Below are 14,915 nucleotides of genomic sequence, written 5' to 3' on the forward strand. Positions count from 1 at the left end.
GACAGAACATGGATGGCAATTTTCAAAAATAAACACATCTTACTTAGGAATGAAAACTGTTATGTTAGCAGTACAAAAAAATGCCGAAGAATCCATCTTGTTGGAACATGTTTTTAAACTTTTCTCAATAATATCTTTCGATCCCTTACCACAAGATGTTATAATACAATTCATTAAAAGCATTGATCCACAAAAATCTGCAGAAGATGTCTGTCTTCAGTTGAAGCATTGTTCCTTATTCCTTCATACGGAAAACAACGACATCCGCCTGCACAGCGTTGTACACGAAGCCATCATAAATTATTCATCGCAGACCTTTGGCTGTAAACAAAACGAAAATGATTCTAAAATGTCTGCAGCTGATCTTGCCTGTCAAGTTGCTTGGGCACTAAATCATTTTAAAGACAGAGAAGATGAAATCAAAATAATTCCACATCTAATTAAATTCATAACAAATTCATCATTTCAACATTTCCAAAATAAGTTGATCAATGTAAATTCATCAAAACAAAAACTTGATGAAAGAAATTGGAAAGTTGCCAAATATTTTGTAGATGTTTTGAAAAGATTTTGCAACTATAAACTTGCAACTAAAGTACTTTATGAAATAACAGAAATTCAAACTAAAGTGTTAGGTGTTGATCATATTGATGTTTCATATTCGTACAACGAGTTGGGTTCATTGCTTTTGAACAATGGAGAGTACGAAAATGCTAAAGATTTTCTCGAGCGAGCAATGCGAAATCGAACAAAAACATTTGGACCTGACCATGTTAATGTTGTGTCAACGTACAACAATCTGGGTTTGGTTTACTATAATATGGGAGAGTACGAAAAAGCAAAAGACTTTTATGAACAAGCGATAGAAATTCAAACAAAAGCATTTGGACCTGACCATGTTAATATTGCGATAACGTACAGCAATCTGGGTTTGGTTTACAATGATATAGGAGAGTACGAAAAAGCAAAAGATTTTTATGAACGAGCGATAGAAATTCAAACAAAACATTTGGACCTGACCATGTTAATATTGCGACAACGTACAACAATCTGGGTTTGGTTTACAATGATATGGGAGAGTACGAAAAAGCAAAAGATTTTTATGAACGAGCGATAGAAATTGACAAAAAAACATTTGGACCTGACCATGTTAATATTGCGACAACGTACAACAATCTGGGTTTGGTTTACATAATATGGGAGAGTACGAAAAGCAAAAGATTTTTATGAACGAGCGATAGAAATTCAAACAAAACATTTGGACCTGACCATGTTAATATTGCGACAACGTACAACAATCTGGGTTTGGTTTACAAAGATATGGGAGAGTACGAAAAGCAAAAGATTTTATGAACGAGCGATAGAAATTGAAACGAAAACATTTGGACCTGACCATGTTAATATTGCGACAACGTACAACAATCTGGGTTCGGTTTACATATGGGAGAGTACGAAAAAGCAAAAGATTTTTATGAACGAGCGATAGAAATTCAAACGAAAGCATTTGGACCTGACCATGTTAATATTGCGACAACGTACAACAATCTGGGTTTGGTTTACAAAATATGGGAGAGTACGAAAAGCAAAAGATTTTATGAACGAGCGATAGAAATTCAAACAAAACATTTGGACCTGACCATGTTAATATTGCGACAACGTACAACAATCTGGGTTGGTTTACAAAATGGGAGAGTACGAAAAAGCAAAAGATTTTTATGAACGAGCGATAGAAATTGAAACGAAAACATTTGGACCTGACCATGTTAATATTGCGACAACGTACAACAATCTGGGTTCGGTTTACAGTAAAATGGGAGAGTACGAAAAGCAAAAGATTTTATGAACGAGCGATAGAAATTCAAACGAAAACATTTGGACCTGACCATGTTAATATTGCGACAACGTACAACAATCTGGGTTCGGTTTACGATGATATGGGAGAGTACGAAAAGCAAAAGATTTTATGAACGAGCGATAGAAATTCAAACGAAAACATTTGGACCTGACCATGTTAATATTGCGACAACGTACAACAATCTGGGTCGGTTTACAGTAAAATGGGAGAGTACGAAAAAGCAAAAAAATTTTATGAACAAGCGATAGAAATTGACACGAAAACATTTGGACCTGACCATGTTAATATTGCGCCAACGTACATCAATCTGGGTTCGGTTTACAGTAAAATGGGAGAGTACGAAAGAGCAAAAGATTTTTATGAACGAGCGATAGAAATTAAAACAAAAACATTTGGACCTGACCATGTTAATATTGCGCTAACGTACATCTATCTGGGTTTCGTTTACTATAAAATGGGAAAATACGAAAAAGCAAAAGATTTTCATGAACGAGCGATGAAAATTACATTTGGACCTGACCATGTTAATATTGCGAGAACGTACTTCAATCTAGGTTCAGTTTACCGTGATATGGGAGAGTACGAAAAAGCAAAAGATTTTTATGAACGAGCGAAAGAAATTGAAACAAAAGCATTTGGACCTGACCATGTTAACATTGCGACAACGTACGACAATCTGGGTTTGGTTTACAGAGATATGGGAGAATACGAAAAAGCAAAAGATTTTTATGAACGAGCGATAGAAATTCAAACGAAAACATTTGGACCTGACCATGTTAATATTGCAATAATGTACAACGATCTGGGTTTGGTTTACTTTTATATGGGAGAGTACCAAAAAGCAAAAGATTTTTATGAATGAGCGATGAAAATTCAAAAAAAAACACTTGGACCTGATCATGTTAATATTGCGACTATGTACAGCAATATGGGTTCAGTTTACAAAAATATGGGAGAGTACGAAAAAGCAAAAGATTTTTATGAAAGAGCGTTGAAAATTAAAACGAAAACATTTGGACCTGACCATGTTAATATTGCGACAACGTACAACAATCTGGGTTTGGTTTACAATAAAATGGGAGAGTACGAAAAAGCAAAAGATTTTTTTGAACGAGCGTTGAAAATTAAAACGAAAACATTTAGACCTGACTATGTTAATATTACGAGAAAATAATCGCGGTGTAATTTACTGTGATAGGAAAAACACGAAAAACCAACATAATAAATTTTATAACAAGCGATAGAACTTGAAAGTGAAGCATTTGACCTTTATATTTATCTTTTATTTGCCAACAGCTAAACGTTTTCCGTATTTGAGAAACCTATCGCGAGATAAAGGAAAAAAAAAGAACAAAAGACACTTTCAAAGTTCAAAAGACAAATTCTAAGTTTACAGCGAAAGAAATTGAAACAAAAGCATTTGGACCAGAACATGTACTACAATAATATACAACAATCTTCATTTGGTTATAAGCAAACTATAGATATTGAAACTGAAGCATTTGGACTTCTACTTATCTTTTATTTTCTAGTAGCTAAAATACTCCTGTCTTTGTGAAAACGTACAAGGAGATAGAAGAAGAGGAAATGAATTTGTAGCTCATTTTCAATGAAGAAGAGAATCAATTTCTTTTTTCATTTTAGGTATGTCTTCTTTATACTAAAGATGATCAGAAACAGTTGTATTGTAGATTTCTTTTAACAAAGGTTCAAATAACAACAGTTGTATATTTATAAAAGGTATAAATATATTATTGACAATAATCAAACATTTGTATTTTCAAGTTTTCAACTGTCATTTATTTACTGGAACAGTTTTATTAAGAAACTTGTATGGAACCATCAAATTATATTTATGAGTTTAGTTTGCAATATCTAGCTATTCAGAATTTGTGAAGTTCCTTAAAATAAATGTTGTTGGGTCATTTTCTTGTATAATGAGAGTAAATGCTGATCTTACAGCAACCATGATCATGTAACATCCCTTTTTGAAATGCTGAAAAGCCCACAAGATTTGCTTTGCTATATAAGTATGATTACAGTCTTTTCTATATTTATTTCTATTGATTCATATAATTTACAAAATATACTTTCTATTTATGAGAATTGTAGTTGTTTGAAATGGACATACAGTTATTGTTATTTGATTCAATCATACTTGATTTGGGGACTAACACCTTAATTGTTGTGACAATGTTTGGTTTTTTTTTACTTTGGAGGAAATATTTATTTAATGATTGATTCAATAATACTTTATTATAGTTCAAACTATAAAGGCAATGTAAAGTAAAAGTTATAAATAACCTGAAGAAGAAAAAGCAGGATATCATTGCCGTAGCAATGACAGAAGTGAAAATGACACATTTAACTGTCCGACTACCAGATTTTAGACTACCAGATTTACTAATATATAAAAAATCCCAGCAGTGGCGCAGGATACTTCTTAATTGGGGGGAGGGGGGGGGGCACAAATTCATAAATGCATGTCTTAATCTGTTGAAAACAATGGATTTCATAGGAACTTAATGTGATAGAACATGAATATATGAATATGTGCTTCCTCCTCAAAATAAAGAGTCTGCTATGCCATTTATTCCCAGGGCATTTTGAAGAGCTCTGGCATTGTGTGTAGCAGTTAGTATTTCATTTTACAAGGAACTTCTTATTTTTTTCCAAAACATTATTTGAACATTAGAGACATTTGTTTATACTAGGAATATATTTCTTGGGCAACAACCTACTTTAAAGTATGTATCCATGTTCAGGAGTGAATGACATGACCAGACAGTTTTTGGCTAATGTCTTTACAACTGATAAGAACAGTAAATGAGTCATTTTCTACTGGTGTCTTTACTACTGATATGGACAGTAATGAGTCATTTTCATTGCTATGACATTCATGTCTTGTTTTTGCTATAGTTTATACTTTACATTGCTTTGAAACTGATTCTCCCAGCTACATAAATGATTTTACACAAAAATGATTTTACAACACCTTGAGACCAATTATACACAAATCTAAGTGCCCCAATCCTAGTTCGCGTACGTATGCTAGCATAATTACAGCGAAGGCCAAAGCCTGGACAACGCCAGGAGCCAAAGACGGCCGGCCCACCCCCCGCGCGGCCGGCCGTCGGGGTCTATTATTTAGAAGTAGCGTATAGTAGGGTACGTGGTAAGATGAATAGTGAATCTAAAAGAGTACGTATGAAAAGACAAGAGCAAAAAGAAAGAAGAGAAAGAGAGAAAAAATTGAATAATATAATAATAAGACAAAGAGAAGAACATCTTAAATTACAAACCAGGCTGCTAATACAGACAGGTACGATACAATTAGAAGAATAATATTTATATAGTATATAGAATCGAGATGGACACTGTTAGAGAGATTCTGCTACTATATAAACAGGGTGGGATAAGTGGAAGAGCTCTAAACTCATTTCTTGAAGCTTTTCAACCACTAGCATCTACATCAAGAAAGCGTACTAATACAGCTCCATCTGAACCTCCTTCGGCACAATGTAAGCGCAGACCTATTAAACCTAATGACGTAATAGAAATTAGACCGCCTGTTATAACAAATTCCGTAGGTTGGGAAGCTGCGTATGGAAATACGAGCGACCCAGCGTTAATACGCTATAACGCACTTCAGTTTCTAAGTGCAATTCCTCCAAAAACTGAAACTCCGACGCCTCCGGCGGCCGGTTCCCCCCTTTGCCAAACGTGAAATGTTCTTATTCAGTTCTAGATAATGAAGGAAAGCCTTCGGAACCATCTAGCGCTTCGTGTAGCAAATTTTAATCAAACAACCGTTGAAGATTCGGGTATTATACTTTCTATAATGAGTGTGATAATTACTTTAGCAGTTCCCATCTGTTGAACAACTAATGTTGCATCAGCAGGTAAGTCTACATCTATAAAATCGCTATAGCTACATTCAGAGTTAATATCACCAATACGATGTGTTTTTGTTTTACTTAAGACAAGTAATTTGCTAGGAGTTTGAAGTATTCGTAGTGCCCCTGCACTTGTAAAACATTTTCCACTTAATGATATTTGGTAGAATCCAGCGGTTTCGATGGTGATTGTAGAAGAATCTGCTTCACCTTTTTCACACATCGCGACATTGGTCCAATCTGAACCTCTTTTTCCAGTGACTGAAGTACCAACTTGAGTGTACACATCTACTGGAATTTCTAGTCGTTTTTTTATGTTTTCACGTCTTCTATGATGTTTTACACTACGGGCGTGGTGTTTTTTGCCGGACGTAGCAAAGCTTTGAGAACCTCACGCGTAGGTTTATCTATGTCTGAATAGTTCCAAGAAGATATGACTATTTTTTCAGCATTAGAATTATATTCTAGTTGGAATTTTTCAAAATTTTTCTCTCTATTTCGTCGTAAGTATACTTCTACTGCTCGGCGAAAGAGATCGTTTGTTGATTCAAATTTATGAACCGAAGTTTCAGCTGCGATATCGAAAAGTTATTACCGAAAAATTAGAAATAAATACGTGCGTTAAAATTTCTGCTCATATATTATACAAAGCTATTGCTTAGTGTTATCAATACAACTATAATGTCTGAAGCATTATTAGAAGACGAAATTAGCATTGAGTTAGACTCAACAAGAGCCATTACGGCGAACGGTAGACAAGAAAATAACTTTCAAATTGTCTTTAATCCAGCCATATCTTTAGATATTAACAAAAAATATCAATTGGCTCTTACTGAAGCTAGTTTGTGGAATTCGTGGGAAAATGTCACTACAAAAAAAAACCAAATTGAGTTTGAGATTAGAAATGGAAACTATGGTGATACTGAAGGTGCACAGAGAGGAGAGCTTAAACAGACTCCAATTCAACGGCAAAAAATCACAATACCCCCCGGCTATTACAACATTCCCGATATCAATGAAGCTATTGAAAATGCTATGGAAATATTGCCACATCTAAATCTGAGATTACTATTAAAGGTGACCTTGTAGTTTCCTTTGACACAGATAACAGCTTAGGCCCTATTTTGGGGTTTTCTGTGGATGGAAGTGATATTACTAGAGGAAAGACTTTAATTCAGAATCGAATTAATATTACAGATGTACAGAAGATCCATATTCACTGCTCGCTTATTAATTCAAGTATAGTAAACGGTAATTCTAGTGATGTTATTAAATCATTTACTCCAAACCGAAGACCAGGACGTTTGTTGGAAATAAGACCCAGTCCACCGACCTATTTACCAGTAATAGAAACTAGCCTTATTACTCGAGTGCAAATGAACATCACTGATCAGTCAGGAAATGAGATTGATTTAAATGGTGAGCAAGTAACTTACACTTTAAACATCCGTCCGAAAATGTGATTATACACGTTCATAAGCGGATTCCGATTCAAAGCTGTTGTTATGACAACAGCTTATTTTCTGTGTATAATATACTTAATAATAATTCAAGCAAGTAGACGGGGTTCGTCGGAAATTCGTCGGGAGGTCATTGATAGGAAACCTCGTGGGCCTTGCTGGTAAAGCAAAGGGTGCGCTATTTAGTGGGGGGAAGTCCGCAGCTGCAGCCTTAGGATCTCGCGTAGGTAAGTTTGCTCCAAAAATCAAGAATGTGGCTGTGGCGGCTGGTAAAAAAGCAATTCGTGACACGGCTACAGCAGCCAAAGAGGCTGTTATATCGACTGCAAAAGAGAAGTTCTCGCCTGAAAACGTAAGCAGTCTTGTTGCCGATCTTGCCCGCGGGGATGTTAAAGGAGTGGCTAGAAAAGCTAAATCACGTGCATCTGCAGTGGCTCGTGCTGGGGCTGAAGCTGGTATTAGTAGCGCAAAAACGCGCGCAAAAAGTGCTCGCAGCGCCTTAACGAAAGAAGCTGGATCTAAACTTAATGAGCTGGTTGGGACTTCTGAAGCTAGAAAAGCGCCAGTATCGCGCGCTGAAAGTCTTGCTAAGCAACAACTGACTTCTCGAGACTTAAGTATTCTAAGCAACTTAGTTTCTGGTAATGGTATGATGTACGCTTAAAAATGTCTGCTGAATTGATTATTTATGATATAATAGCAGACAAAAATTTTTTGATATATGTATACTGTACGAAGTACAAAAACTATAGCAATGAGTACGGACATCATATCTCCTGCACTTCGACTCTTTGACGAGCCTGTTGTCGATCGCTCTATTGAGCGTCTTCAGTACGCGAAAATTGCTTCCCGCGATCAAGATTACGACAAGAAACATGTTAATATAAATACCGAAGAAAATGACATGCTTCTGTGGTTTCACAGAGCCGTCCTTGAGGTTAGGGGTCGTGTAGTAACAAACGCTGGCGCTGACTATAATGACAACGACAACGTCGCTTTAACAAATGGTGTCTGGAGCCTGTTTCAAACGGTTCAGCTCCAAGTTAACAACAAGACTGTTGAAGAGCTAAATCAGTTTGCTTCAATTGCCAACACTATCATGCAGCTTGTGACTGTATCGGACGATTCGCCCAGGAGCACTGCTACAAGCGCTTTCTGGTACCGCGACACTGGGACTGGTTCACCTAATCCTAATAAGTTTGTGAACAGAACCAACGATCAGCTGCTTCCAGCTGCTGGTGTGCCTAATGCCACTGGTGTGACTGGCGCCCTTTTTCGGCAACACTTTAACTTAGATCTTAACGCAACAGAAAACCCTAACTTCAACATTGTGTTTGCTGCTCGCCGCCAGCTTTGCGCCGGTGCTAAAGACGTCACCATGATGCTTCCTCTTGCCGACATTTTAGGCTTCGTCAAAGACATTGACTCGGCTTTCTTAGGTGTAAAGTTTACTTTGAACCTTACTCGCGACACTGCAGAAAATACACTTCATAGAGAAAATGGGGTTGGTGCTGGAAAATTTAAGATAAATCATCTTTCGCTTTGGGTTCCTTACATCAGGCCTTCAATCGAAGTGCAGACTATGATAGAAAGCAATTGGTCGCTGGATACACACGCGTGCTGTATTTCGAGCAAAATCGTATTTACCAAAAACGATTTGGCCCTAATCAGGTCATTGCATCGTGGCTTGTAACAACAAACAGTAGTGAAGAGCTACCAACTCACATCTTTCTGGCTTTCCAAGACGCTGAACGCTTTAACAATCAAGAACAAAATATACATGTCTTTGACCATGCTAATTTAAGTCCAACTTATGTTGAGATCAATAACACTCAAAAGTAACCTGAAAAAGAGCTTGATGTTAATTACACAGCTGCTAACAGCAATTACAGCAGAGCCTACATGATGTTTCAAGACGCTGCAATGAAGTACAGCGATCTAGATGCAGGCTCTCAAGTAAGCTTAAGAGACTTTGCAAGCCTGTTTTCTATTTACCATTTCGATGTAAGTCTTTATGCCGATATATTGAGAAAAAAAAGAGGCAAACATTAGAATTCGTTGAACCTTGAACGAAGCTTTTCGTAGCGCGATTAATGTTGGTGGCAGCATAGCGTATAACATGTTCTGCTTGGTGCTTAGCGAACGATTTATTCGACTTAATGGGATAAACGGTAAAATGGACATAATCGTTTAGACTGTTTGTCTGATGTGATATGTTATTATTTAAAAATAATTTATAAGATTAAAAAAAAATTTTTCCACTGTTTATATACGCAAAATGTTTTGCATGTGCACAAAAATGTCGGACATTAATAACGCAATATTTGTTGAAGCTCTCAGACCCGCCATGGAACGAGTAATCACTCAGGAATTTAAAGGCGCTGGTATTTATCTTCCTGGGTCAAGAAGTATAGAAGGCGGTAGCTTATTGGAAATCTTATTGGAAAACTCATACCTACGGTCACTAAACTCATACCAAAAGTGTTACCGTCTCTAGGCCTAGCAGCTATATCAGGTGCTATCACCGGCAGCACGCAAAAAGCAGTTGCTGGTAGTGGTGTAGTTAGGAAAGGTGGTGGAGCTGCTAAAGGTGGTGGACGTAATAACTACACAGTTCACGGCGTTACACTTTCAACGGCTCAGAAAAATAACTTGGCAAAGGCAGTCAGAGAAGGAACCGGAGTGACTATACGACTTACCAAAAAAGCACTTGACGGCCTTGACATGCTTATGCTTACTAAGACGCAAATTAAGCGCATAATGGGTGCAAAACCCACAGGATCTGGGTTGGATCTAAAATTGTCTAAGAGTCAGATTACAGCCATGGTTTCATTTTATAAAGTACTAGCAATTTTTTTCTCGCAATAGTCACCATCTTCTGTAATAAAAATAATCACTATGTGTACTTTACCTTGACAAAATACTAATGTCACTTAAGTTAGGTTCCTTCTCTTTGAGCAAATAATAATGTTCACTATCCTTAGCAACAATTTCTTTTGCAGAATCTAAAGAGAAACAAACAAACATTAATTTATTATCTTACTAGAGAGGTTACTAAAATTGACCTCTTTGTTTTAGAATTAAAATCAATCTATTCAAAAAAATCCTACCAATTTTAGGCTTTTTTGCAATGGGTTGATTTCTTAGATAGCAACTTCTGGTTTGATGTCGTTCAGCAAGGCTAAGTGCAACATTAGTGAAGTTTCCAAGGTATGAAGCCAATCTTTTAAAGTAACTGTGCTTTGCTTCATATCGCATGCACCAGCTCCAAATCATTGGTCCAAATCTGAAAAAATCAAGGACTCATGTTAGCTAGAGGGAAACCAATGATGTAATTTTACATGCATTTTGAGTTACATACCATATTTTTATTTATAAACTAAGATACAAACCAGCAAAATCATACCTGTAAATATGAGCTGGGTAATGAACCAAGTAATGCATCTTGGGTATAACTGAAAGCCCAGGATAAAGCTGGGTGAATTTCCACAAAATTCCTTCAGGTATCCTTCCAGGATAGCAAGTTCATCAGTGTTTGTGATTGGTGAAAAAACAATGTCAACAATTTTAAGGAGCAAAAGAAAATGCATCCACTTTTCTTCATCCTGAGGAATGGCACTGCCGAGAGCTAAAGGAAGGAATTTTCCAAGGCACCACATTTGTCTTGCTATAAAAGAAAAACCAATCATTTAAATCAAGGGTGATGGTATTAATGCTCGTGACAATCACTACACCCTACCTTTTTGCTTTAAACTATTGTTTTCACTCCTCAAAGTTGTCCGGGTGATTGGTGATGGCTTGTTTTTATCATTAAAATTTCCATAATCAAAAGAGTTCATTCTTTCATTAAGTTGCTCCAATGTTAAAAATTTTTCTTTAAATATGAAGTGCTTCAGCAATTCTTTACATACATACTGAAGTACTCCTTCTAGTATATCATGCATTGCATCACCTGGCATGCCATCTGCTACATGAAAATACCTAGAGTTGCAAAGAATTGATCTCCTGCAAAGCCCATATGCTTTACTCAGTTCTGGGTTTTCTTCAATCAGTTCACATTGGCGGTCATGACCAGCACGAGTTCCAAGTGTAAAATGTTTTCTGAAAACTGAAAGACTTACTTTAAAGTGTATGTTCCTGGTCTGCTAAAAACCATAATAAAACATTTGATCTATGTTGAAACAGGTTAATAATGTATTATCATAAACATACATACCTTCTGCTTTATTTGTTCTGTGGTCCCCATGCATTGCCGGCATTTCAAATGTGCACCTGGACCTTCTTTGAATCCACCCATGAGTTGTGATCCAAGATTGTCTCCAGAAATCAACACAATAGTCCCAAAAAATGACAGAGGTTCACCTTTAACAATGAACTGGTGACCACCATCCTCAAAAAAGAAGTGTGACAGTTAATTTTAAGCAATTTTTATCAAACTACTTACTTTGCACAATTATCAATAACAGGTAATAAGCTAAAAAACAATAAATAGGATCACTTACTTGTTCAAGGTATTCAAGGTCATTCATGAAAGGCTCCAAGAGAATGTCAATGCCATATTTTTTGATAATTGGAACTGTTGCCATAAGGAGTAGGTGAATGTTATCACACTGGGATCGATATCGAGGATCAATATTTCCAGTTGTGTAGTAAACAACTCCTGTCATACAGAAATAATGGCATATGATGTAATAAGAGCTTCTTATAGCCTTTCATTGCTCATACACTTTTTTACATTTGAGTGACTGATTTAGTCACTATGATGTCATTAAACTATTACCTAACTTATGCTTTCCAGTTTTACTACCAAGGGCATTTGCAATTTCCAACTCATCATAGTAAAGCATGATTTGTAAAGCAGTTGAGTCCTTGGAAAACAGAGGATGGGTTTTGAAATAGGCATCCTCAATCACATCATGACACCAGAATTTCATTTAAAATTTCATGAAATAATTGGAATATATGGGAAATGTGCTCTAATAAACGCATGTCATCATTGTTTTGCTTTCATGGAAACTAACACAGTAAAACACACATAAAGTTCCTTTTATGGTTATACATAGAACATGTATTAATATTTTGCAACCTTGTTATTGATATGGGTACTTGCAAAGATGTAGTTGTCATAGTTTGATAAACTTGCCAACATAAAAAAACACAACCATGCTATTAACAATCTGACCTGTTCAAGTACTCCTTTTACATTGAGCATTTTTTCCAAGGATTTAAGCAGTGGTATGTACATGATTTCGTCATCTTTAATAACCTCTTTGTACACAGTCCTTGAACGTCTTTTCACAACTCTGTGTCCAAGTTTAATTCGTCTGGGTTGCTACAATTAAAATAATGATTATGCATAACAAGCACTAAAGAGCAGCTGGCTCAAATATGTTAAAATCTCAAAAAACTTTATCCAAAAACTCTAAACATTCTAAAAAAAGTCAAAAAACATAGAAATAAAACTTACAACTAAGCCAAAATGCTCCTCAAAATAAGCATTCTGTTTATACTTTGTGGAAATATGTTTGAATGGATTTGAGATAGCATGTCCTTCATCAAATAATTCATCAAGACCTGGCACATCATTATAATTTAATCCAGCTTTCTCTAAGCAATTTTGCAAACCGTGTTTAATTGCTTTGACTGTTCCTTGGACAAGTTCAGTGGAATCTTCTACAATGTTATCCACACATTTTGTGTGAGCAGATTGATTTCTTTTGTTTTAGAAGAAATTGAGCCTTTTGTGTTCCATTGCTTGAACAGAGTCATCAAGTTCATTTTCCTGTTGAATTCATCAATTAAGAGTTCAAGGCCATCCTCATCAGGACAAAATTGTTGTGAGTGCTACTCGCTGATTCAACGCAACATAGATGACGTGAGTTTAAGTCAACATTGGCGTGCTTTCTTCTAAGATGACTTTTGTAAGAGTTAACCTAAACAACAAATCCGTGAACGCACTGAATAAGTAAATATTTTAACAAATAACAAACAAATCAGTGTCGTATCAAGAATCAAAAGCTTACCTTAGCGAAGGTTGAATTACATTCCGGCACTTCGCAGATAATATGCAATCTGGCATCGTGTTCATGAACAGCGACCAAATGATGCAACATTCCAGCGACAGACGTTGAAAAACGTTGCACATACCTGACAACACAATCGTGGCATAATTAATTGAATTTTACGAATATTCTTGCGTCACTAGTCAAGTGACAACTCCGTTACCGTTTGTTAGAGCAATGAATGAGTAAAATCAGATCAATATTAAGTGTCATTAAGTGCATTTCTTTGTCCAATTAGTTGCGAACTTGCGGTGATTGGTCGATTTGGTCACATGACATCCCAATACGCAAAGCGGCACGTGCCTGACTTCCTGTTGCCGATGTATGTAGTCGCGTGGCGTGTTTCTAAACTTCTTGTGCTTTGTTGAAGTGCATTTAAGCGTTTAAACTCTTCTATTGTGGGCAAAATGGAAATCAACAAACAATCATCTGTCGCTGACAGTATTCTTTTTTTGAAAAACAACAAATTGGATGAAATTGTCGAAGATTTTAAAGGTATTGTCTCATTCTGAAATGTAGGTCGCATTTGTGAGGGTTGTTGTCTCGTGCATAAATCTTGTGTAGAAAATAATTCAAAATTAGATTTATAGATGACTTGCCTTGTTTACGTTTTGCTAGCAGGCAGATTTGCTCGAGCGCTTTTAGAGAATACAACAGCAATAACGTAATTTCATTGACGTTTTGCTTCTTATATTTTTAAAGCTAATCAAGTCGACGGCGAGGATTTTTTCAATTTAGAACCACATGATATTTATCAGATGATTCATCGAATAAAACTTCACAAGAAGTTTACGTGTATTTGGAATGACGTTACTCAAAAGGTAAATTGAAGCCTTACAGGTTTTCTACATAAAATGGTTCAGGTATGGGTTGAAGTATTAGCCTGATGAGATGGTAATATTCATATGTGCATGGTATACTTTACTAGATTCTAGTACTACAAGCAATTTTAATTCAACAGATTATATGTAGCATATGAATTTATGAATATGAGTTTTTTGCCAATTATTAATCTGCCGCTGTCCATGAGTATGTATGCTGTAGCAAAACTGTCTGTTGAATCACAATTACTTAGAGAAAGATAATTAGTTTTTTGGTTTAATTTTTTCCAGCTGAAAGCAGAGTTAGGACGTATTTTGGAGAAGAGTGATGTTGTGCAAGACATGAAGGAACGATGGAATTTGCACAAATATAAAATGCTGTCTGCTATTAAAAAGACAAAGCAAAAGAATGTCAGCAGTATCCTTGAAGAGCTGGAGGATTGTCCAGTTGAAGATGAGAAAGGTTGGTGTAAAATCAATAAGTTAAAATCCCTATTTATACTGAAGTGTTAATGCTTTAGAGAGTGATAATGGTAATATATTCATTCTATGCTATGTTGATTATTTTAGAGGTCAAGAACGGTGTATAATGGCATGTTTGCCTTATGTGTTAGATGACCAATGCACCCATCGAGATATGAACAAAAGCTATTTTGGGACATTGTTGATGTAAGAGTTGATATTGTCACAAATAATATTTTCTGCATAAATGTGTGAAAAATTGATAAATAATTTTATCTCTGTTGAAGGGTAAAAGCTTGGGGAAGTTCAAGAGATCATTAACAAAAGTTCGTCTCCTGACTCCTATCAACAGGAACATT

At 36.0% G+C, this 14,915-nt stretch overlaps 3 protein-coding genes across 7 annotated transcripts; 1 reads left to right on the top strand and 2 right to left on the bottom strand.

Annotated features, from left to right (window-relative positions):
* Positions 1-6,324: 6,324 nt before the first annotated feature.
* Positions 6,325-12,103, bottom strand: LOC124442044. 5 transcript variants are annotated; one of them, XM_046992558.1, is made up of 9 exons: positions 11,992-12,103; positions 11,714-11,871; positions 11,428-11,601; positions 10,951-11,319; positions 10,618-10,878; positions 10,322-10,497; positions 10,123-10,216; positions 8,937-8,965; positions 6,325-6,619 (listed from the first exon to the last, which is right to left on the bottom strand). In XM_046992558.1, the coding sequence occupies exons 5-9, from the start codon at positions 10,653-10,655 to the stop codon at positions 6,570-6,572; spliced, it is 387 nt and encodes a 128-aa protein (XP_046848514.1). In that variant the 5' UTR covers positions 10,656-10,878; positions 10,951-11,319; positions 11,428-11,601; positions 11,714-11,871; positions 11,992-12,103; the 3' UTR covers positions 6,325-6,569. The 5 variants fall into 5 exon arrangements, 2 of the variants coding, with proteins under 2 accessions (XP_046848514.1, XP_046848512.1); XR_006947081.1 differs by lacking the exon at positions 8,937-8,965; XR_006947082.1 differs by lacking the exons at positions 6,325-6,619; positions 8,937-8,965 and adding an exon at positions 9,633-10,004.
* Positions 12,104-12,229: 126 nt separating this feature from the next.
* Positions 12,230-12,989, bottom strand: LOC124440918. Its single transcript, XM_046991342.1, has 3 exons — positions 12,973-12,989; positions 12,679-12,925; positions 12,230-12,543 (listed from the first exon to the last, which is right to left on the bottom strand). The coding sequence occupies exons 1-3, from the start codon at positions 12,987-12,989 to the stop codon at positions 12,283-12,285; spliced, it is 525 nt and encodes a 174-aa protein (XP_046847298.1). The 3' UTR covers positions 12,230-12,282.
* A 576-nt stretch (positions 12,990-13,565) lies between these two features.
* LOC124442079 lies at positions 13,566-14,858 on the top strand. Its single transcript, XM_046992621.1, has 4 exons — positions 13,566-13,768; positions 13,976-14,094; positions 14,386-14,557; positions 14,844-14,858. Exons 1-4 carry the CDS (start codon positions 13,681-13,683, stop codon positions 14,846-14,848), a joined length of 384 nt encoding a protein of 127 aa, XP_046848577.1. The 5' UTR covers positions 13,566-13,680; the 3' UTR covers positions 14,849-14,858.
* Positions 14,859-14,915: the final 57 nt, after the last annotated feature.

This window comes from Xenia sp. Carnegie-2017, unplaced genomic scaffold, assembly GCF_021976095.1.
Source record: "Xenia sp. Carnegie-2017 unplaced genomic scaffold, XeniaSp_v1 HiC_scaffold_20, whole genome shotgun sequence".
In the NCBI taxonomy this organism is placed as follows: Eukaryota; Metazoa; Cnidaria; class Anthozoa; order Malacalcyonacea; family Xeniidae; genus Xenia; species Xenia sp. Carnegie-2017.